At 39.8% G+C, this 24,686-nt stretch overlaps 1 protein-coding gene across 3 annotated transcripts in view; it reads right to left on the bottom strand.

The window, feature by feature from the left end:
* Positions 1-19,214, bottom strand: part of Pros1 (protein S) — an 85,692-nt gene extending 66,478 nt beyond the window's left edge. The window contains exon 1 of one of the 3 annotated variants that reach the window (XM_052740961.1): positions 18,973-19,214. In XM_052740961.1, the coding sequence (XP_052596921.1) occupies positions 18,973-19,048 (76 nt within the window). In that variant the 5' untranslated portion in view covers positions 19,049-19,214. The remainder of the gene's footprint in view (positions 1-18,972) is intronic. The other 2 variants (XM_052740958.1, XM_052740960.1) reach the window with 2 other exon arrangements.
* Positions 19,215-24,686: the final 5,472 nt, after the last annotated feature.

Raw genomic sequence — 24,686 nt, 5'->3', positions numbered from 1 at the left:
GCCTAGCAATGTCAAAAGTTACATCCATAGAATCTCATCAATATGGCTACCTAAACATAAGCTGATCAAGGACCTTAATAGACATGCCAAAGTGGACAGGGGAGATTAACCAAAAGACTTCAACTCTACACAAAGAACTACAGTCAACTAAGAAATGCTGAGCATGATGAAAATACTCTGCCCCTCATAGACCACACTAGTTGGCTATTCAATACCAAGTGATCAGCCCTGAAAACCTACATACAAGTAACATTATACAGCCTGAACTGATTATACGTAAGATTATATAAGTATATACATATAACAATATTTAATTAAAAGGGTGCCATGAAATTGAAAGAGAGGTGTATATTGGAGGGTCTGGAGGGAGGAACCCAGAGTAAATGATGTTATTACATTATAATCTCACAAAAAGGAAGTAATAAAAGTAAATGCAGTAAGTAATGCTGCTTTAGGTCTCTTATTTTTCCAATACAAAAATGTAAATGCAATGGCTAAGAAAACAGTTTGGGTTGTATTTGTAACTCTTGTGCCTTTCCATTTCATCACCACTCATTAAAAGACAAACATTCAAACAAGGCTTTGTGTGCATAAAGGATAACGATGAACGTGCTACCTGATAAATGGTAGCACTGCCAATAATGTGTATCCTACATGAGCAGCTATTTGCAATAAATATAGCAAAACAATATGGAATTCCTGCACTTCAAAGCAAATGTATACTTCTGAGGAGCATAGTAGTATGTTTATAGAACAATGAAAATGTTGGCTCAATAACAACAGCAACAACAACAAAATCAAGGTTCAATGCTCTAAAAGACATACTATTCACTTCCCAGCAATTCTTCCATCAAGAATACTAAGCTTCTGAACCACGCAGCAAGATGATTCAGTGGGTAAGAGCACTGTATACGTAGGTCTGATCTGATTTGTCCACAAGATCTACATAAAGGTAGAAGGAAAGAAGCAACTCCACAATGCTGTGCTCTGGCCTCCACATGTGTGCCATGGCATGCTCACATAAACACACACACACACACACACACACACACACACACACACACACACACACACATCATAAACACTCACATATACACACAATTATAATTTTTTTAAAAAAAAGGAATACTAATCTTGGGCTCAGGAAACATCACAGAAGACAGGGGCAAAAAGAGTCTAAGAGTGCAACCTTGGGGAGAAGGGCTGAAAAATGCTGTCTTCGGAGCATGACATGACCAAGCCACTCATGAACTTACAGCAAAAGGAGTTGCCAATGGAGGACTTTGTTCGATGTGACAATCCAAGGGGAACAACTGACAATTTGAGCTGTGCCCACTTGCCAAAAATATCACAGCCGGCTTGCGAACTGTAGAGGGGCTTGGGGAATTTCCATACCACCTCTTGGATGTAATCCTGCCCAGATTGCACTTGGTCTTGGGGAAGAGCTAGAGTATATAGGTCATGAAAGATGAGAGAAGGGGTGAGGCTCCACCTATGAGGCTACAGGAAAGCTGGTAAAGACTTTCTGGTGAAGCCTTTGCGGGGAGGGGTGGCATTCACACTACTGTAGGCACCCTGCTCTCAGTGGGGCCGATAAATTCATTGGTTCCCCAAGTTAACTTTGGTGGAATCACGCCTCCGTTTGTCCTTAGGATTTTAAGAGGAGGAGGGATAGGCACTGTTTAAGCCTGCCAGGAATAAAGAATTTTTGCAACAGGTCTACATAGGAGTGAGCTCTTAAATACTCAGCAACAGATGCAGGTGGGGCTCACTGGACCACCCTGACCAGGGGAGCTTTGGGTCGTCATGAGGAAGAAGAAGTCATTGTTTTCAATGCTGAGGCTACTGGTGATGCTTTAGCACAAAGCTCCTCATCCGTGTTCACGTGAGCAGCCCTAGTTAAACCCAGTGAGTGACAAAGAGAAGCAAAAAAGACACGAAAGTGGGATGGATTCTTGCGGGGAGAAAGGAGAGAGGCTGTTTGTGGAAGTGGGAGGAAGTTAAGAGAATATGGGGGATGAGTGTAACCAAAATGTATTATATATGAAACGATGGAAGAATAAATTAATTTAAAAACACTAAGTTAAGCAATGAAGATTTTGATATTAATATTTAAAGAAGTACATAGTTAAAGTATTTTCACAGCACCTTCCAAGTCTTTCCATCCCAAACCTACTCAATAGTCAGGAGCAGCTGACAGGTGAAGGAGGATCCACCTTCTCGAAAGGCTCACGTAAACCTCTTTCAGTCTTTAGCAAAGATAGTTGTCGATTCCTCCTTCCAAAAACTTGCTTCTCTTTTAGGTTTGCCTTCTGTCCCTTTCCCTGAGTCCTTTTTACTGGGCATCCTAAGAATGAAAAGCTGCTCATAAAAGAATGTGTATGAGAGGAGACTCTTGGCAGTGTTCATATCTCTGTCTGTGATCCAGTGTTGGATGGAAATGCCTTTCACTAGACAAACAGAACAGCCACTTGACACTGCAACATTGTACTTCTCATGGCTTGAATAGTTGAAATGCTTGTTTTCCTTGAAGCTTATGAAAAACAAAACTGCATTAGCACACGCTAGACTTGAGTCAACAATGATGACTGGATGTGAAAATTTTCATTAACAATAATTAGATTTCAACTATAAATATTTTCATTTCTTTTCATAAATATTTCATGAGAGTTCTATTTGGCAGTGTGGAGAATGTTTTGAAAATGTGGTTTTTGCAGGAATTAAGAAAAATCCAAAGATAGACATTCTTAAGTAGGCTTTTCATCCCTTTAAATTATTACCAAATTTCAGGAAAGCTCTCACAGCTTTCATAATGTAATGCTGTGTTTATATGTATCTTATGCTTTAATCTTGTCAGAGACAGTATTTTCTTTGAATGAGGGGTGTTGTACTTGTTTTTCTCTAAGTTTTTCATCTTATTTAATATTTTGGTTTTTGTTGCTGAAAAGCATTTCTTCTCATACAACTGTACTAACGATAAGACAATTGTAAAAGAACTATCCTGGAAATGTAAGCCATATGTTAGGGTTTCAAAACACTGAACCATAAAAAAGTTGATGATAAACGCTTTTCAAGGATTAGAGATCACAAGATAGGTTTGAGTTAGGATTTGAATCTGGGATGTGAGGAAGAAATGCAAAGAGGAAATAATTATATGTGATATATGCAAAGGTGATGGTCAATCATTTGAAGAGGAGTGAAGCTGGCTCTTTTTTTTAAAAATAGATGAGCCATTGGTGTCATTTAAAATGTGAGCACTGACCTTCACTCTGGAACAATTCAGTGAGTGAATAAGCAGAGAAACAATATCTGGACTGTTTATCTACAGCAGAAGTGAAGTGGCCATTTCCTGACTCCAAGATTTAATTATTACTTTAGTTTCCAGCCCCTATTCTAGAGGGAAACAGAATAAATCACTGTCGTTGTCTTCTCTAGATGGGAGCCTTTGATTTAATCGGGGAGAGAGGAAGCCATAAAAGGTTAGTTATTTACTCCCAAATGGCAAACTTGTCACCCAGGGAAAAAAAGAGAAAAAATAAACACAGCAACGCCAAAACAATTGTATTATCCATTTCTTTAATTGAGAGACAAATGAAGATACTTTATTTGAAGAGATTGGAAGTTCTGAATTTGGGAAGGTCTGACAGAAAGTTTCTCTAAGCCTTGCTGTTCTCCCAACTGCTATGTTATAATTCCATGAAGTTACAGCAGGAGCCCCTTGGATGGATCCAGTAGATAGCTGCACAGTCGGCTCCCCTGTCACTCTAATCTCCTGCCCACTGGGAACACCAAAACATGACCGAATTTGACGTCATGTACCAAGGAGTGAACGCAAGAAAAATATTTTGTCTTTGTTCTCTTTGGCCTATTTTATTAAGATGCCATTAGTACTATTAGTTCACTGGCCTGTGTCTGTGCTTCTGTCTGGACAAATAAAGGGCTGACTGTTTGGGGACATCAAAGTCAACACTGAAGAGCTGGCCTCATTCCGTAATGTTCCACTCCTTGCAGCCTCCCACAGATCTCTGAAATCAACAAGTATGAAGTGTGCTTAGAGGCTTGCAGGGGCCTGGAGTACGTGCTTTACAGTGCTAAATCCTCCTGGGTCCTTTCTCCAGATCAGCTAATTAAAGAGAACTCCAACTTAATGTGCAATTTATGAGCTCCGAATTTGATCAGAATACATACACAAAAAGGGAGTATAAAAAAAGAACTACAGTACTCAGTGGATTCCCCTTTGACTCAACATATTATTGGATTTTTAAAGTATACACATGCAAGTAAAGTTTTGGAATACTGATTGATCATCCACTAGATGTTTACAGTTCAAAATAATTTCTATCAGCCTCTCAGAATTCCCTGTGGAATGGCCAAAGGCTAATACAAGTAACAATAGAATCAAATGACAACTTATTAGGGAAAGAAGGGAAAAGGATTTTGATGAAGATTCAGAAAGAAAGTCCAGTGCAATCCTATCACCTCAACACTTGGAAATAGAGGCAGGATCACAAATTTGGGCCAGCCTCAACTATATATTGATATCCTATCTCAAATAAAATAAAATGAAGAAAAAAATACCAACAAAACTGGCTTGATTTGGAAAAACAGATAATTCACAGAACTTAAAAAAACAGAGCTTTAAAAGGTAGTAAACATCATTAAAATGATTTAAGGTAATACATTCATGGGGGGATCAAATTTACAACCAAATAAAAATTTAAAAACAAATTTAAATAAAAAATAAAAATAAAATAAAAAACAGAAAATTGCTTTAAAAAAATTAAAGACATTTTCTGAAACCTAAAATAAAATTTCAAAGACAGAACATTCAGAGATCAAAATCATAATGGATTCATTCTGTAGACTTCCAAGAAGACAGGATACAGGATAGAAGGAAGGAAGCCATCATATAAGTACAAAAGAGGCACTGTGTTGTAGTTCAGGTGCAGTGCTAATAATATAATAAATATAATATAATATAACATAACATAACATAATATAATATAATATAATATAATATAAAAGTAGAACATCTCCAGAACTGATGAGAAACACTATACTTCATATAAAGACAGCAACTAGATAAAAGATAGTAAGCTAGAGACATAATATGATAATCTAATCAAGACATAATAAGAATAAGCATTAAACCTGGGCATGGTGATAAATGCTTTCCAACCACTTGAGAGGTTGAGGCAAGGGAATCATGAATTTGAGGTCAGCCTGGACAACATAGTAAACTTTCTCTCCTCAGAAAAGAAACCTGGGCTGGAGAGATGGCTCAGAGGTTAAGAACACTGACTGCTCTTCCAGAGGTCCTGAGTTCAATTCCCAGCAACCATATGGTGGCTTACAACCATCTGTAATGAGATCTGGCACCCTCTTCTGTATACATAATAAATAAATAAATCTTTAAAAAAAAATAAAAATAAAGAAAAGAAACTATAACCATCAAATTATTTAGATGACTTTGCAAAATAACAAAGCAGTTGGGTTCTGTCTGTCTTTGTTCAGGCAAGGGCCCTGCAGATGAGTGTATCCTCAGCCTGTGTCTACATATTTCAGCACAATGTGGTGGCACATGCCTTTAATCCCAACACCCAGGAGGCAAAAGCAGACTGATCTTTGAGTTTGAAGCCAGCCTGGTCTACAGAGTGAGTTCTAGGACAGCCAGGGCTACACAAAGAAACCAGGTCTCAGGGAAGAAAGGAAAGAAGAAGAAGAAGGAGGAGGAGAAGGAGGAGGAGGAGGAGAAGTATTGTATAAGCATGAATGATTATCAGGGACATCCAAAGAAGACTGAAAATCAATTAGTGTTGATGAGAATATTCTAAAAGTTCTAGACAGAAAATAATTCTTAAAAAAAATCCTAAATGATATGTCTTCTAAATCCCTCCCCTCAAGGCTCAGGGATCTATGAGAAATCGGAGGTGAGAAGTTTATAAGAGCCAGAGGTAATGGATGACTCCAAAGAAACCGTGTCTTCCAGACACGACTGGATGGAGGTACATAAACTCACAGACACTGTGGCAGCATGCTCAGTGTCTGCACTGACCCAAGCCAGAGAAGGTCCCAGCACTGAGAGACGGGGAAGTAGACATGGGCGTCCCATCCCTAAGAAGCTATCTGCAGTTGATACCAACTGGCAAAAGGAGCATCAGTTTCCTCCAATGGAGTATCACCAGGTATATCAAACACACTCCAGGGCAGGCCTTGTGTCCAGAAGTAGAAGTCCAACAATAATTACTTCCATGGGTTTTTTGGTTTGTCTGGTGTGTGTGTGTGTGTGTGTGTGTGTGTGTGTGTGTGTGTGTGTGTGTGTGTGTGTACATTTTGTTTTGCTTGGACATTTTTTATTTATTGGTCTTTTGCTTATTTGTTCTGATTTTCATTTTTGTGAGTTTTTGAGAGAGAGAAAGTTGAGTGATTAGGCATGTTAGTAGTTCTGGGGGAGTTTGTGGAAGAGAAAACAATCAAACTGCATTTTCAAACAAAATATAGAAAACACCCAGCACCTTTTCCTAACACAAATAAAAATCAGACACAAAATATGAATGGAGTGGCAACATAATGTCAGCAGAAATATTAGTATTAAATAATAACTTACGCAACGCATGTTGGAGGTCTACCATGAAAGAACATGGTAGAGTTGGAGATATGACTTGGTGGTAGAGCACTCACGTGACCCTTAGTTTGATCCAGAGCAACACACAACACACACATACACTTACAGACTACACCACACACACACACACACACACACAGATACTGACACCATAAAACATTAGAAGATATAAATATGTCATGTAATAATTCTTAATATGTCATATAATAATTCTTAACAGGAAAGGCAAATACTTTAAGAGATACACCACCCAAATTAATCTATAATTTTGATGTAATTTCACTTAAAACCCTAACTGCTGTAGACTTTTATAAATTGTTCATTAAGTCCACTTTACAGAGTTTCATGCAGCCCGGGCCAACCTCAAACTCACTATGTAGTTAAAGATGGTCTTAAGCCCCTGATTCTCCCCACTCCTCCCCTTAACTCCTGGGATCAGAGATTAGCGGTATGTACCGCCCCTGGCTTATGGACCAGCATCTTTAAATTGCACTGGAAAAATAGGTGGTCACTAAGCAGGAGCCTCTGGAATTGCTGGCCATTGTCTCTCAACAGTCAGTAGCAGCGCTAAAAATGATTTTCACTAATGTGTAAGTTGGGCAGACATGAGTGGTCCCATGCTGGAGCAGTTGAGATCTTGCTGCCTGCTTTTAAACCTGACAGCTAGTCACTCAAGTTCACTCCTGTCATTCAATCATCTGCCAAGGGATGTCACTTATTTTTTTATAAAAGTGTAGGTTTTCTACTGTTTTACCACAGGATTTGGCAGGGTTTTCCTGTGTTTATATTTTATTGAATTGGGGGAGTCCTTTATAACTCAAATCCAAATAAAAAGGGGAAACCATATAAACATAGGTTTGACTTATAAATACGAAAATGTCTGTTCACCAAAACCAGAAAAAACAAAACTAAACAAACCCCAAGGATGTGGGGGAAAGGTCTTGCAGGGAGGAGGGGAGGATGACAAGGGGGAAGATAAGAGAAGCTGGTCCTGGAGCAGGAGTGACAGTAATCAGAATGCTTTATATACATGTGTGAAATTGTCAAAGAATACATTTAATAAACGTTACAAGAAAGCCAAGGCACAAACTAGAAAAAGCAATAAAAAGGGATTAAAAGTTTTAACACACACATAGAACCTATAAATTCATAAGAAAAATACCCCACTAGAAAAAGAATGAACTGCATCAATAGGCACTTCAAAACAGATAACACAGGACCAATACAAATATGAAAAAAAAGTTGAATGCAAATGTTATCAGAATTACGGAGCCTCCCCAGGAAGTAGATAAGCAGAAAGGGTACATTACCAAGCATCGCGGAATTGTGGTCCAAAAACTCTAATCTTTTCAAGTTTTTCTTAAGAATTTTGGGCAAGTCTAAAAGTTAAGCTAAGATTCTACTCCTTCACTTCCCCCAAAAGTCGTCTCCTCCCATTTTTCAATTACTGCATTTACAAAGATTTTTTTTTAAGTTGGCAAAGATGAAAGCATTATCAACTTTTCAAAGCAGATTTCCAAGGAGCTATTTCAAAATATGTATCTGAAACCTTCCAAACAGACATACTATTTAGACATTCAGCTTGCAATTCTAGGAAATTAAGCCAATGAAATTAACATGGTCATATCCAAAGAAATATTACAAACATGTGACCCTCAATATCCTTGAGAGAAGCAAATGGTGGGAAGTATGCTAGATATTCTCAAATACTGTTCTGGTTATATAATTATTATGAACACAAACTAAGAATATTTGTGTGTTTTAAAGGGTGGTATGTGGTGTAGTTCATTGTACCTAAGACAAGTGTCATTTAACATTTTTATTTTTAATTATTTGTATGCATGTGTGTCTTTGTGTGGGTATGTGAAAGATGAGAGATGTCAGATCCTTTGGAACTGGAGTTAAATGAAGTTGTTAGCCATCTGATGTCGGGGCTGGGAACCGAACTCTAGTTCTCTGCGTGACCAGTACCTGCTCACATCTCTCCAGCCCTATAAAAAAAGTATCATTTTTAATGTTTACTATCAAGTCACATATATTAATATCTAAGAATGCACAATGAGAAATTTATAATATAGAACAAATGTTTCATTGTCTGGTTAGATATTTTCTCAGTTAGAAACACTTAAAGTACTTTAGAGTAGTGAGAAGCTTCAGCCTAGAAAGGTGCTGCTGGCTGCCAAGCCTGATGGCCTAAGTTCCTTCTCTCAGATACACATGGTGAACAGAGAGAACCAACTCCACATGTCCCTTAACCTCCACATGTATACCATAGGACACACACTCACATAATAAGTAAAATGTAACAAAAAATTGAATTTTCTAAAAACAAGTTTAAACGAGTAAGCTACCCAGGTCTACATGAGACTCTATGCTATTAATGGTGTACTGAGGTTTTTCAAAACAGTTAAGTGAAGATTTTAAATGCTCTCCACACAAAAATAATGATAAGCACTAAACGCAACTTATGTGCTAATAACCATGAGTTAGTCATTTCATGAGTATACATATATAAAATTCCACATTGTGCTCCCTAAATAAATATGATTGCCAATTAAAAAAATGAAATCTCTGTAAATCCTACCATCCAAGGGAAAGAAAAGACCTTCAAAACACAGAAGCCCAATCGCTAAGCATGTGTAGACAGCAACGAAAACTAGACCATGAAAGTTCTTACAGACAGAGCGGGGATACATTTTTGGCCCAGAGGGATTTTTATTTTTATTTTGTTTTGTTTTATTATTTTCTTTATTGTGATTAAGCTTCACAACATAGGGCAAGTTAGTCTGGAGGTCTCAACAATCCTCCTGCCTCAGGTTCCCAGACAGCTGGAAATTGACAGATATGAACCAAAGTGTTCAACTAAAGAAATCACTAAAAATAGATAACCGTCTAGACAATGCCAAAAGTTATTTTTTAAAATATGACTAATAATTATGATTAACACACAGGCCATCATAAACCATACCAATTACTATTACCAATGGGAGAGGGACAAGAGAGGAGACAGAGTTCTCATTACAAGAATAACTTCAAAATCAGTTATTTTATTTGTTCGTTTTCCCATATCAATATCAACTCGGTGTAATAATTCTAAGTCCCAATCTGGTATGTATGTTTTAGACATAGCTAACTATTCTGTCTACCACAAATTGTATGCAGAAAGCTAAAAGCTTCACACTTTGCATGAAAAAACTGCAAAGGTTAAACAAGCAATGGGTGCTCACACTTCCCTTAGGTGAAGAAACATTAATTCTAACCTGAGAGGAAAAATGGGTCTGACACAGACAGCTGACAAAGTTCATCGACTATTCCCTGAACTTCCTTGGCTTGGAACTGTTGGAACAGTAAGTAAAAGTGAGCCTTGTTACTTCTCCACCGAGACAGAGTACCTCCTCCACTGCTCTCTTTATTGTAAGTATGTTGGAGGTCACCTGTACCAGATGCTGTAAGATGGGAAAGAGTTATACAAAACACACCAGACTTTATGTGATTTTCTATGTGCTTTTTTTTTAATCAGAACCCTTGTATTTTTAGAATTAACTAAAGGACACAGGTGCATATTGCTGATATCTGTTACTTAAAGTTTTATAACCTTCTTGTAGGATAAGATTGGCTATAGAATCATAATACATTAATTCTCAATTCTCCAAATAATCTTCAAATTTTCAATTCTCAGTCGTTTAGAGTTTATTTCTTAACCCTGAAAAGTCCATTAAAAAAAAAAAAAAAGCGGACACAGGGTCAATGACATGTTTCAGTGGGTAAAGACACCTGTCATGCAAGCCTGACTACCTGAGTTCTGTCCCCAGAACCCATCTAAGTAAGGACAAGAGAAGAGACCCAAATCCACATAGTTGTTCTCCCTCTCCGTCTCCGTCTCCCTCTTCCTCTCTCTCTTTCTCTCTGTCACACACACACACACACACACACACACACACACAATACATAAAAATAGTATTGGAGACAAAAGACAGCCACAAATATAAAGATGGTTGCACAAGGACTCTGCCACAAGGACTTTTGCACATCAAGGCTCACACTCACAGAAGTAAAAACACCAATGTTACCAGAAGACTAGTATTCTTTAAGCTGTTGGAAATTGGGCATACTGTAGTCAGCAGATTATTGACAAGTGGAGGAACTAAAGTTATTCTGTTGTGAAGGATTAATGACTTACACCCAGAGACATTTATTCTGAGTTTGGGTTTATTTTATCTGTCATCACTGGTATTAATAGACTTAATCAGTGTCCTATACCCATACAATATTACCTCTAACTAAGGAATAGTATTAATATCAGTGGGAAATTTTTCACTAATCTTATTGTATACTCAAATATTTAGGAGTTTGCTAAATAGAGTGATTGATTGATCCAATATTGAGAACCTAGTTACTGTCTAACTAGTTACTAGCTAGGGATGGGGCTTTATGTCCATCCCAACTCTTCCTTCTGGAAAAGGGAGAGTAAGTTCACAAAGGTGTGGCCCCTGGTAGGTTGACCACACTCCAGTGGATGATCATACACATAAGAGGGTATGTATAACACAAAATAGATTCCCTTTTTCTTAAACGAAACACAAAGTTAGGTGTGTGGGGGCAGGGGTCATCCTGGAGGAGCTGGGAGAGGAGTGTAAATATGATCAAAATACACTGCATGAAATTCTCAAATAACTAATACAATGATTTTTTTTGTTCGTTTGCTTTTGAGACAGAGTCTCTCTGTATGACAGACTGTTCTGGAATTAGCGATGTAGACCAGGCTGGCCTCAAACCCATAGAGATCTGTCTGCCTCTGTTTCCTGAGTGCTGGGATTAAAGGAATGTGCCACTACACCTGGTCTAATAAAAATAATTTCTCAAAACATAGTTTAAAATTCTCAAAGAACTTAGAAAAACTTTTAAATGTGTTTTTTTTTAAATATAATATTCTTTTTTGCACCACCGACAATTTCTAGATACTGCTTCTTCTGGTAGCAGATGGAAGCTCATGCAGAGACCCACAGCCAGATACAATGTGGAGAGGGAGTCTAAATTGGAGATCTCTATCAGGTTGCTCCCCTTGGAGCTCAGGAAACCCATTGGCAAAGGAGAAGGAATGATTGTCGGAGTCAGAGGGGGTGGAGGACACCAGGAGAACATGGCCCACTGAATCAACTGAGCAGGACTCACATGGACTCACAGAAGCTGAACTGGCAAGCACCTGGACTAAATGGGTCTGCACCAAGTCCTCTGTGTATCTGTTATGAGTTATCTTGGTGTTTCTATGGGACTTCTAACAGTAGGAGAGCGGGTGTTTCTCTGACTCTTTTGCCTGCTTTTGGAACTAATTTCCTCCTATTGGGTTGCCTTGTTCAGCCTCGTTATGAGAGCTTTTGCCTTGTCTTGTTGTAACTTGTTTGCTTGTTTTATCTTGGAGGACTACTCTTTTCTGAAGGGAAACAGAGGGGGAGTGCCTCTGGGGAAGAGGAGAGGCAGGGGGAGCTGGGAGTAAAAGGAGGAGAGACTGTGGCCTGTGATCAGGGTGTTGAATGAGAAAAGAATCTATTTTCAATTAAAAAGAGAGAGAGAGAGAGAGAGAGAGAGAGAGAGAGAGAGAGAGAGAGAGAGAGAGAGAGAGAAGAAAAGCAACAAAACTATGTGTTCCATGACAAAGATTGTGCCATGGAGATCTCATTGACAAACAGGAGGATCCCGGAGACTCTGGGTGAATAGATAATGTGCTTTAAGTGTATACAGAAAGTACTGGAAACAACTGGCACAGACTACGGGAACATTAAAAAGCATGTTCACACAGGTCTATTCAATAGCTGTTTTTCTCTAATCTGCTGTTTTTCTTTCTCCTTGTTACTGAAACAGATCATGATATAATTATTAGAAGATTCTAAACTGTCTCCTGGTTATTTTATTGTCAAGGTCTTTTGTCTGTGCAACATCATATTTACTCGACTCTGTAACATCACAAAATTAAAATGTCTTATTCCCATTGTTAATAGACTTGGAATAAAATGGTAATTCAATGACTATAAAAAGGGGATATACTCTGGGTCAACAATCATTACTAGATATTGATGTTTTGCTACAGCTAAAAGACTCAGGTCAAGAATGAAGGAGAAAAAGCAGCAGCTGTCATGTATTGCTGTTTAGTGATGACTGAAGTCCTGCCGTTCAGCTCCTGTGACTATTGACTGATTTGGAAATAGGGTTTTAGCAGATGATCAAATTAAAATGAAGACACGGAGACTGTAATCCGCCACCAGTAGAGTTATTTCTAAAAAGAAATTTGGATGAAGAGAAACAAACATACAGAGCAAAGATGTGAAAACATAAGAAAACAAGGGACATCTGAGGCCACCTGTCACTAAGTACAAACGTGGAACACGTTTTCTTTCGTACCTTGCAGAAGCAAGAAACTATGCTAGTGGCTTGATTTTAGGCACAGACTCCAGATTCTTAAGGCTATAAATACCTTCTGTTTAAGTCATATAACTTGAGGCACCTTTGTTATGATGAGCCTGGGAAACTCATACAGGGATTTGCTCTTAAATTTTTGCTTTGTTTTTCTACAACTAAGTTTTTTTTTTTTTTTTTTTTTTTTTTTTTTGGTTTTTTGAGACAGGGTTTCTCTGTGTAGCTTTGTGCCTTTCCTGGCTCTCGCTCTGTAGACCAGGCTGGCCTTGAACTCAAAAAGATCCGCCTGCCTCTGCCTCCCAAGTGCTGGGATTAAAGGCATGAGCCACCACCGCCCGGCTACAACTAAGTTTTACTCAACCAGAAATTTGGAGACGTAGAAGAAATGCCTTCACAAGAAAACCTACTCTCCTTTCTACCTTATTAAAAGTTAGGAATAATGTATAGTCATTTGATGTTCTTTACTACTTCTGAGAGGCACAAAAAAAAAAGTATTGTGCTGAAGTCATAACAGAGAACAAGGTAAAACAGTGTTTTTGCAACATATGAGTCAGGGTTAGGAGGAGCAGAACTCCTCTGGAGTGAATTGATGCATCACCCACAGGTAGGGAGGCATAGAATCAGTAAGTGTAGAATTGCTCTTACAGAAAAGAAACACTGGAAGAATTCCCCCGGGGACAAGAATGATTAAAAAAAAAAAAAAAATGAGTCATGGTGGCATCATTATCAAGCTCTACTTGCTAAGCAAGAGAGGCTCAGGCAAGCCTTAAAGTCCCTACCTGTTCCACTGTATGCCTTTCTTTGGAAAGAAGGCTATGTATGCACGTTACAGCGTAAATAACTACAAGGTAGATTTTTCTTCCATCTACTTTCTGTCTGCTTCGGTAGCCATTCCCTGGGGGAACCATCCCTCTGATGCTCTGTGTGACTCTATGCAAGCGGTCAATCACAGGACTTCAGAGTCAAGCTAAGCCAAAGAAGGGACTGAGCTGTCCTAGGAATTTGAGTCATGCGAGACACATAGGACTAGAAGGCAGGTAAACTTCGTCATCTGAAGGCAGTCCCTAAAGTAGTGTCACATGGGTTTCACTACATACATCACCTAAATACTCACGTCTTTGCTTTCCCTATTCATGACTGATCACACACCATTCTGTAGCCTTCCGATCAATCAATGTAACGTTTCCAACCTTCTCTGATTTCTTCCATCAATGGATTAGCCAATAGATGGATGCATAGTTTAAATGGATTGGGGGTGGAGTATGAAAAAAGCTCTCCCTTTCGCTTCCTAACCTCGGTGAGGTGAAGCAAACCGTGCTTCAGTACGACAACATCCTTCCATGACTGTCAGCACAGAAACAAGGCCAAATGACCATAGACTAAAAAGTCTGAAGCCATGAACCCAAGTAAATCGATTTTCTTGGGTATTTTTTTCACAATAATAGCAAGATGACTTGACACTGCGGTTGGGGCTGTTGCTGTGATTATGAATGATGCAGTTTAGAACAGTTGTCAATCGTTCGGGGAAGCAGGCTAGAAACAGTGTACAACACTGTAAGTGAAACTTAACGGGTGATTCTGGAAGACCCGCAGAACACCAGACCGTTGATCGAACGTGAAGACCATGGTGAAGAGGTTGCAACTGAAAGTGAAGACTGCTTTGGCGACGGGACTAAAGGTCATTTATGCAACATTCTGGCATAGAACTTGTCTGCATTTTCCCCATTTTTTGCAACTGTATGTGAGGGGAGGCTTAAAAAAATGACCCACCAGTTAGCCCTTTGAAAGAAATTCCAAGGCATCTCTGCATCCAGGATGTGGTTTCAGTATTGCTGCTTGATCTCAGCTAGATTTACAGTAAGACTCAGGAAGAAAAAAAAATCAGAGGAAAGACTTGAGAAATTTGCTGTTTGACCACCAAAGAAAAGCCTATAGAGGCAGGCTGATGCCTGTGGGGACATTCAAGAGATTAGCATCACTAAAAATAATCCAAGCACGTTGTACCTGGACAGTTGGGAAGATAATGCCTTGAGGTGAATTCATGAATCTGGAATATCCATCCTTCATGGGCCCAAAGATGGGTAAATGCAACCCTTTCATTTGAGAAGAACATCCCTGGGTGTTCTGGTCCCACAGCTAAGAAATTATTTCCTCCATATTTCACTCCATCTTTAGTTATGAAATAACTGAAGAATCCACTGTAGCCATGGTGCAGTGGGGCTGTGGTGGCTACTGATCTTGCTATTAGCAGGACTTGATGTCATCCACATGGTACTGCCTTTTTCTTAGATGTGGAATGCAAACATCCCATTGAGATTTCAAAATAAAATCTAGAAAGGTGGACAGTTTGTATCATGGTTGAGGTTTTGTAAGCAGATCTTGAATGTCCTGAAGCTGTGAAAGTAAAGTCAAAGAAAAGCTAGTGGCACCAGGACAGCAGAGATGCCAGTGACATGGCACACCCATCAAAGGAAGCTGGAGATAGCAAGCCCAGCCTGCCCAAGAGGATGACCATAAGGTCTGCAGTCAGTATAGCTGTGGGGTGTCCTTCAGGGCTCATATCATAACATCATGTGCCTCGGATGGCAGACATGTCACTATAACACTCAGTGTTTGCCCTTCGAGTTTTCAGTCTTGGTTCGATCCTGCCTCATTGTTTTACAATTCTTCTTGTTGGGAGTAGGAGTGTTTCCCACGTACACTTGCATATCGGATGGATGCAACTTGTACTTCTTGAATTGTAAAGTTCATATCTAAGAATTTCCCTTGAGTCTCTGAAAAAAACTTTGGAACTTTGGCTTTTGCTCCCTGATGGAACTGGTAAAATACAAAGACTAATAAAGCTGGACTATTGCGTTCTGATGCCTTCTGCCTCGTGGATTGGCATGAGTCCTTGAGGCTAAGGGACACGGTTATAGTATGGATGTTAAATGTCCTACAAAAGCTCATTCATTGAGTACTTGGTCTCTAAGGAAGCAGTAATCTGAAATGGGCCTTTGAGAGGTCATTAGACCATGAAAGCAATTGCCCAAAGCTTTGAATTCACAGCTTCGTAGGTTTGGGGTGAGGGGCTGCATCATAAAAATGAGCTTTCTTTTTGTTTCCTCGATGCTGCATCTATCGCCATATTGTTCTGCCTTAACACACGCCTCCCTAAGTGCCCATGAATGGCAACCTCAAAAACCATGAGTCAAAATAAACCCTTCCTTTCCTTTTAGTTGATTGTCTCATGTATTTTGTCAGAATGACTAAACCTGACTAAGACATTCCTGCTTTCCTTTAGTGCACGAGATTCATTATTGCTACTCTCAGATAAAGAAAACACACACACACACACACACACACACACACACACACACACGTTTGTATGTATGCATGTATGTATATATATATATATATATATGTATGAATAGCAGTTTATTTATGATCTGAAGTATACCATTCTGCACCTGGGCCTCAAAGGTTATACTCATCTCACAACGCACTTAATATTTAATGTATACAAATAGACTTCTCACATTATTAAAGCTTACATATTTAAAGAGTCCACTCAAGATACAAAGAAGACATGAAACTTCAATGAACAGCAAATGTCCATGTGAAGTATATCTCTGTGCTTGTTGGCATAGAACTCATGTTAAAAGAATATGCCATGGATTTTATTGTCACTGTGGCTATATCAGAAACTATCTTTTGAAGCACAAACCCAAAATATAAACTAACCTTGAGAAAATCACTCCATTAGTGTAGCAGTATGGATTTTGAAATAAAGAAAATTTAAGGAAAGACAAAAATAAACTCATGGCAAAGGGGAGAGTTAGCAGAGGACAGAGCAGAGTACAAAAGACGTAGAAACGATGGGTCAATAATGTGCTGAGTACACTGCACCCACCCAAAAGGGAAGTCTGGATAAGGCCAAATTAGCCTACCCAAAATAGATATCCTCCTCTTCCCTTTTCACCGCAAGCTCTCATGAGTGATAAGTAAAATATGTCCACGACATAAATTTTAAATACAAGGCTTTTTTGTGTGTATATTTCTTACTTTTATATTTTTGTGGTTTATTCATGCACATGCATTTACAAAGTCAGTTGATAACTGAATCCTTGCTTTATTGTTAAAACAAAGAGCTTGAAAGTCAGACATGGTGGCACACACAAGTAATCCCATCACTTGAAAGGTCAAGAAGGTTAATGTAGGCTAAGTGCAAGTCAGAACTACAGGGCAGGGCACTGGTTTTTGTTGCTCTCTTGGTTTCTTTTGTTCTAAGCACCCTCTCAAAAATAACTGTTATCTGCAAAGGTTTCCCTTATTACAGCAGTGTTTCCTGAACCATACAACTGATTATACATAAGGTATTTAAAATTCAGGTTACAGCTCGGGAGTTTGGGAATCTGGCCTAGCATGCTCAAAGCTCTGGATTTGATTCTCAGTGCCACAATGAAACCCCATGACAAACAGGACACCAAAACAAAAACCAAAATCTTAGGGAGGAGCCTTAGCTTATAGTGTCTGTTTCTTTATCAATAAACCAGAGATGATTTAACCCAGGTAAAATCCAGAAAGATTATGGTCATCAAAGGTTCCAATAGCCTTTCTCTGATGTCCTTGTAGAATGAACTTATCTATGTTCATTCTGTGTGGCCAGCCACTGTTGTCTCCTGCTCCTTTTCCAAATACCAGCCATCTGAATTTTGCTTTATTTTATTTTATTTATTTACTTTTTTTTTTCTGAGATAGGGTTTCTCTGTGTGGCCCCAGTTGTCCTGGAACTAACTCTGTAGACCAGGCTGGCCTTGAACGCACGGATCTGCTTGCCTCTGACTTTGCTAGGATTAAAGGCATACGCTACCACCGCCCTGCTGCTATCTGAAAACATTTGATTGTCCCAGTGAACAAGACAGATCATGTGCAGGCAGGCATCCAGTCACATGCAGCTTTGGTCTAGGGGTTTGATTGTTGACGTTTTATAATTGTAACTTGTTTATCTTCAATATGAAATGCTCAAGTTACATTCTAGTCTTTAAGTTAGTTATAATTTTAAAGATATCTGGCCCTCTTCCTTACTAATTAATAAAAACTTGGAATTCTAGCAAACTTCTATTTAGTTACCGTCTTTGAAAAGTTTCTTTGGTGCCCTTGGTAGCCTAAATGGTATTTGTTTTTCAGTTATTGCTCCCATGCCAGTTTCTGGGACTACAACCGAGCAAAAGAACGCACTGTTAATTACGAACATATTTAAGCTTTTGAAAACAATTTAATTGACAGTTAAAATGTACTGAAGCCTTGCTGCTCGTTACATATTTCTAAGAGAAAACTGTGATGTGCTGCGGGGAATCTGGGAACGGGAAGAGAAAAGATCAAGAAACACAAAAGTAAGGTGCAATGAATTGGTGCCACTACCTCAGAGCGGTCGCAGTCAATATCCTCCGTACAAAAATGATCCTCGGGACAAAATAATATCCAACAGCCACTTCTTATATCAGGGTTAGAGAAGGATATGTCAAACCTTGGTAATCCTCACACAGTTTGTCAATGTGCGACAAGCCAATCAAGTTCAAAGTCCAGAAATTGCAAAAGTTAAGGTAGCTGCAGGAGAGGGTGCAGGCTGGGGCACTCTTTTGTAAAAAGGGAGGGGGGGGGCAACAGGGTTGACTTAGCTTCCCTAGCAATGTTTAGTATCCTGCTCATCCAATTCCTTGGACACTTAGTGTCACCCAAGTTCTTGCATCAAGTCCTGTGGACAATGATTCTCAAAGCAAGGCAAGCTTTGGTCTTGTCCCACCTTTAGAGTGCCCTCTAGACCCAGGCTGCTGCTACGCTCTGAGCCAACAGGGAATTACTGGAAACTTAGGAGGCAGCAGGCAGCCTAGAAGAAAATCCTACCAGCCAGAGCACGTAGCGAAGGGAGAAGCCGGGAGGTAAGGATTACTTACAGTTTGTCGCCGAGGCTGGCAGGACCAAGACGAGGCACGCCAGCAGCACCCGACAGCGCACACTCAGGACCCTCATTGCTGAGCGGGCGGCCGGGGATCACGGCTGGTGCAGCAGGAGACCGAGCCAGCGCTCCGGCCCAGGGTAGGTGCGAGCCGGGGCTCAGCTCTCCCAGCTCTGCTGTGGCCCAGCCCGAGCGCGGGCGGGCGGAGCAGCCCCGGGGCGGAGGGGACCGCCCGCTCCCAGCCCCCAGCCCGGGAGGGGAAGCGATGACTGGGACATTTCCTGGAAGCTTTTCGCAGCTGGGGGGGTGGGGAGGGGGGAAGGCTCAGAGAGTGAGGTCGGAAGGCCTAGGAAAGCTTATCAGAGGTCCTTTGTCACTTTCCCAAGTTCTGCATTTACTTCTTTTCTCTAGAAAGTCAAGTTTTCCAATGGTAAAAAAAAAAAGACTCTCTCTCTCTCTCTCATTCTCTCTCTCCCACTCCCTTTTCCTCCCTCTCCCTCTCTATCCCTCTTTCCCTCTCTCGCCCTCCCTTTCTCCTTTCCTCCTTTCTTCTCTCCCTCTCCCTTCTCTCCTTATCCAGAGACTGTGTCAGCCAGGAGGATGTCAGGATGTCAACCTGAACTCAGAAGTCAATGTGGACTTTAGGAAGAAGACTGTGTAGAGCAGAAGTAACGGGAGGAAAAGAAAATGGAATGTTTGGATCGCCTATGGTGTGTTTCCTCCAAAGAGCTTGTTTTGGTATTAATGTATTACCACTCCGGTTTGGTTAAAGCCTGTGAATCGGGCTTTAAGTTGCTACTCTAAACTAAACTTCTTGGGGTCAAAGCAGAATACTTGGTCTGACCACTTGGTCTGACCACTGCTGTATAACTTTTGTTTTTGTTTTTGTTTTTCGAGACAGGGTTTCTCTGTGTAGCTTTGCGCCTTTCCTGGAACTCACTTGGTAGTCCAGGCTGGCCTCGAACTCACAGAGATCCGCCTGGCTCTGCCTCCCAAGTGCTGGGATTAAAGGCATGAGTCACCACCACCACGCCTTTTAAGAAAAGCGCTTACCCTTTTTAGCCCTGGTCATATCATCTGCAATACAGAGACAATAGAGTTTCATAGTGTTGATCTGAGACTTTCAATAGATCCTATGTGAAGCAATAAGGCCATGTCAAATAGTAGTACCCAATGCATATATATTATTGCTCATTTTCTGCCCAAATGAAACATCGCTTTTTTTTCTAGATGTGTGAATGAAACATACTAAGCAGAATCATATTTTAAGGATTATTTCCATATCTAGTTGTTCTTTTTTCTTCTTTTTCTTAATGATTTTGTGATCCAGCTGAGTGAAAGATAATGGATTTTGGAGTCAATTTCTCTGATAAAGGAGTGGCTTTGGGAATTACCATTCATTCAGCAGGGGGAAGGGAAACTCTTAAACCATACCAATCTGTGTTCTGTGCCTTGTTTAAGAATTAAATCAATGAATGATAGACTAACAGGAGAAAATAATATTTAATCCCATATATACAAGGGAATTCCATAAAATGATGAGATTCAAGGAGGCGGCCAGATGACTGAGACATATAACAACTTAAGCCGTAGAAATAGAGTTTGAGGCTTCCAGCAAAGGGGGTTGAGTTGGGGAGAAAACAGCTCAAGGAAAGACAAGGAGTAGAAATGTATGGTCAAAGGGGGGTTGCCTTATTGTCTTGGGGACAGCAAAACTCATCTCTGGAACTTGCTTTTTCTGGTATGATAGAAATTTTACTAATCAAAAATTCCTTTATAGGTGTAAATTTCTGTTGTAGCTTGGATCTTTTTAAAAAAATAACTTTCAAAAATATTTAATGTGTATGAACTTTGCCTGTGGGTGTGCACCCTGTGCCTGCAGGAGCCAGCAGAGGGCATCGGGTCCTCCTGGAACTGGAGTTTCAGAGGGTTCTGAGACAGGATGTGAGCAGAAGGAACAAAACCCAGGTCCTTTGGAAGAGCAGTAAGTGCTCAACCACTGCGCTATCTCTCCAGCCCCTAAAGCCCCAATCTTAGTTATCTTAGTTGTATCTCAAAAGCTCCTGTGATAAGACTTTGTCACCAGCCCGTGATGGCGTCGGTGGTAGAAACATTAGGACTTGACTGTTGGGGTTTTTTTTCTCTTTAGTCTTTTGGGTTGCCCACCATCCAGCTCACAAATAAATCACACACGGAGGCTTATTATTTCTTATGAATGCCCAGCCTTAGGTTGGCTTATTTCTAACCAGCTTTTCTTAGCTTATATTATCCCATCTACCTTTTGCCTCTGGGCTTTTCCTGTTCTCTTACTTCTGTAAATCTTATCTTACTCCATGGCTTGCAGTGTAGCTGGATGGCTGACCGACCCCTGGAGCCCTCCTCCTTCTCTGGCTACTTCTTTTTTTCACTCTTCCGTCTCTTTTCTTCTTTCTCCTCCCAGCTTTCCCCTTCTATATATCCTCTCTGCCTGCCAGCCGCACCTATCCTGTCTCCTGCCTCGCTATTGGCCGTTCAGTTCTTTATTAGACCATCCGGTGTTTTAGACAGGCACAGTAACACAGCTTCACAGAGTTAAACAAATGCAACATAAACAAAAATAACACACCTTAAAATAATATTCTACAATACTCGGCTTAATGGGATGTCATTTGGGGATGTGTTCCTCTCTCTCTCTCTCTCTCCACTTTCCTTAGAGAAAAGTAACCAAGTAACCTGTGACCACAAGGTAAGCAGCCTTTTCAGCCTCTTTCTTCCAGTCCAAGTGTTACCATGATGCATTATGCCATCATAATTGTGCCATTTATGTTATAGAACCTCTAAAATCATGAGTCAAAATACGTCAAAAATTTACATTGATCCTTGGGTAATTTTGTTGCTGTTTTTCTCATTAGGACAGAAGCTGACTGACACAATTTCCTTTCCAAATCACAGAACTCATACTTTATTGGAGGCAGCTCACTAAAAAGCCCACTACTTCTGCTCGATTTTGATTTGCTTTGGGTTTAATATGTCTCCAGTGCCACCAGCAGTCACTGAAAACAAAACTTGAGTTGGGACCACAGGTGATCTTCAACACCTACAGCTTCAGGACCCTCAGTTCAACACCTGCCACTCCTTTCGGGGAGGGTGAAACCCAGGCCTCCAGACACCCACTATCCCATGTCTTTCTCTGGCTTCTGTCATGATGCCTTTGTCTTTGCACAGGTCCACAGGAACTGCAGGCCAACATGGCCATGGCTGTGAAGATGGTAGGGCTCCTGTCCACATATTCAAGGAAAATTGTTTAAGTGAAATAGACATACATATATACGTTAAAGTAGTACATGTTGCTATATCATATCTAATCCCTTCAGTTTAATAGAATAAGAACCATCCAGCATGTCTGTGACCCCTCCCTTTAAAAAACGTTTCTCCTTTTTGGATCCTCTGACTCCATTAGATCTATGTATTTACCACTTTATTCTCATAAATATAAATCTAATCCCTTAGAACTCTTTGGATTACATTTAAAGAAGCTTTACACACTATATTTAATCTTTAGTATGTAAATGCACATATGCCACGGGTCTTCAATGAAAAGCTCCATTTGGTAATCTCTTCAGTAGGTGAGGACAATTTAAAGGACGTTGTCAACTTTGAGATCTCAAAGTTGGAAGAGGGAACCATTCCAAAATTAAAAAATCAACAGCATTCCATAAAGTATCCTCTCCAATTCAGACAACAACAGAGAGAGCCCGAGAAGGGCATGTTAAAGAAATAGAGGCATTTCAAGGAAATAGAAAAAGAAAAGAAAACAAAACAAAACCCAACCTTCTCCAGTTTCTTTGCTTGAAAGGGATTGACTTTCTAGTTTCAGAAATACATTGCAGTACCAGCGTAAATGCACAATGATTGGCTCCTTCACTGTAATGCCAAACTTGAAATTCTATCTGAAATCCTTAATAAGGAAATTGGAGAATACATCTCTGGATGAAATATGTGGGTTTAAAACTTAGAAGTTCACTCCAGTTTTAATTCAATATTAGATCTGGTTGGGCTAATTAACACTTGGGCTAATATTATACAGCTGAAATTTGATTTAGATATATTTCCTTATATACAAACAAAACTTGTCCAAACTTTAATTTCTAATCTAATCCTGTTTCCATATCAAATTATACAATGTTTCTGTATCATCTTTTATTAATAAAACAGCTAATACATTCATTAATCATGCTTTTTATGTACTATTTTTTTCTGAAAAATATAATTTATGAGGACAGGATTTTTTTTTTTGATGTTTGATTTACAGCTTTGTTTCCAGTGCCTAGAACAATGAGTAGTTCATAGACATTCAAATGAACAGTTTGAGCCAGGGAATATATATGGCAGTATGAATGGTGAACATGAAGTGAATCTTGCTTTTTGGTTGTAGTTTTGGTTGCTTGATTGTTAGCAGTACTAAAGATCGAACTCCATGACTCATGCGTACTAGGGAACTGCTTTACCATTAGGCTATTGTGGTGATACTTTATTTGTGCTTTAATAAATAAAACTTGCCTGAAGATCAGAGGAATAGGAACAGCCATTATGAGTAAACAAAGAAGTCAGGCAACGGTTGCACAAGCCTTTAATCCCATCACCTGGCAGGCAGGAATCTATCTGGATCTCTGTGAGTTCAAGGCCACACTGGAAACAGTCAGGTGTGGTGGCACACACTTTAAATTCTAACAGTAGTTAACATGGGGGTCTGGAGAGCTGTACAGACAGACAGGAAGTGAAAGAGCTGGACAGGAAGAGGAAGTGACGTAGCTGGACAAAGAGCAAATCAGATGGCAGAACAGCAAGGTATATAGGCGTGGGTAGACTCGCCTTTGGAAGCTGCCGAGTTGGTGAGGTAAGGTTAGCTGTGGTTTTCCCTATTTCTCTGATGTCTCTCAGCTTTAACCCCTATATCTGGCTCTGTGTTTTTTTTTATTTCATAAAACAATTGAGAAATTCATCTACAGGCTATAGCCTCACCACCAGACATTTTTCTCTTCTTTCTTTCCTTTTTATTGATAGGATCTCACTATGCAGCCCTGGATGGCCTGGAACTCTCTATGTACACTGAGCTGACCTCAGATTCATAGAGATCAGCCCACCTCTGCTTCCTGGGTGCTGAGATTGAGGGAATGTGCCACCATACCCTGCTTAAGGGTCTTATTTAGGCTGACAGCAACAAGACTGTTTTGTTCACTCATATGGTAAAAGAGCCACAAAACTGCAGTGATTGATTTTTTTGGTCACAGGAAATCAGAATCTGCATAACTTTCCAGGAAGAGATTTACCATATGTTGGCATAACATGCTAACATAGACTCTTACAACTTATTCACAAAGAAAGGGAGAACAGGACCATGACTCTGGCTGTTAAGTACTTTCATGGAAGGTTGACATTCTACTCACATTCAACTGGGACACAGGAAGTTACTGGGTATGCTTGATTCTATAAGGTAAGAACAGCTTTCTTGTGTGACTTATAAAGAAAGGAACTAGAAGTGATTAGTATATCTCCTGTCAATCAAACCACTTTAAGGCATTGGAAAATCGAGAGTCTAGTTCACTAAATGATTGACTACCTGTTGGCAGTAGAAATCCCTATCATAATTGAGGAAGGTATGAACTGGACCTAATGTCAAGTGTAGTTTCAAAGCAAGTGGTATCAAATATGCTTCCTGAAATGCTAAAGGAA

This window comes from Peromyscus californicus, unplaced genomic scaffold (assembly GCF_007827085.1).
Source record: "Peromyscus californicus insignis strain IS unplaced genomic scaffold, ASM782708v3 Scaffold_16__1_contigs__length_79575227, whole genome shotgun sequence".
Lineage (NCBI taxonomy): Eukaryota > Metazoa > Chordata > Mammalia > Rodentia > Cricetidae > Peromyscus > Peromyscus californicus.
The sequence above is the reverse complement of the archived record's forward strand: the minus strand, read 5'-3'. Positions and strand labels throughout refer to the sequence as shown.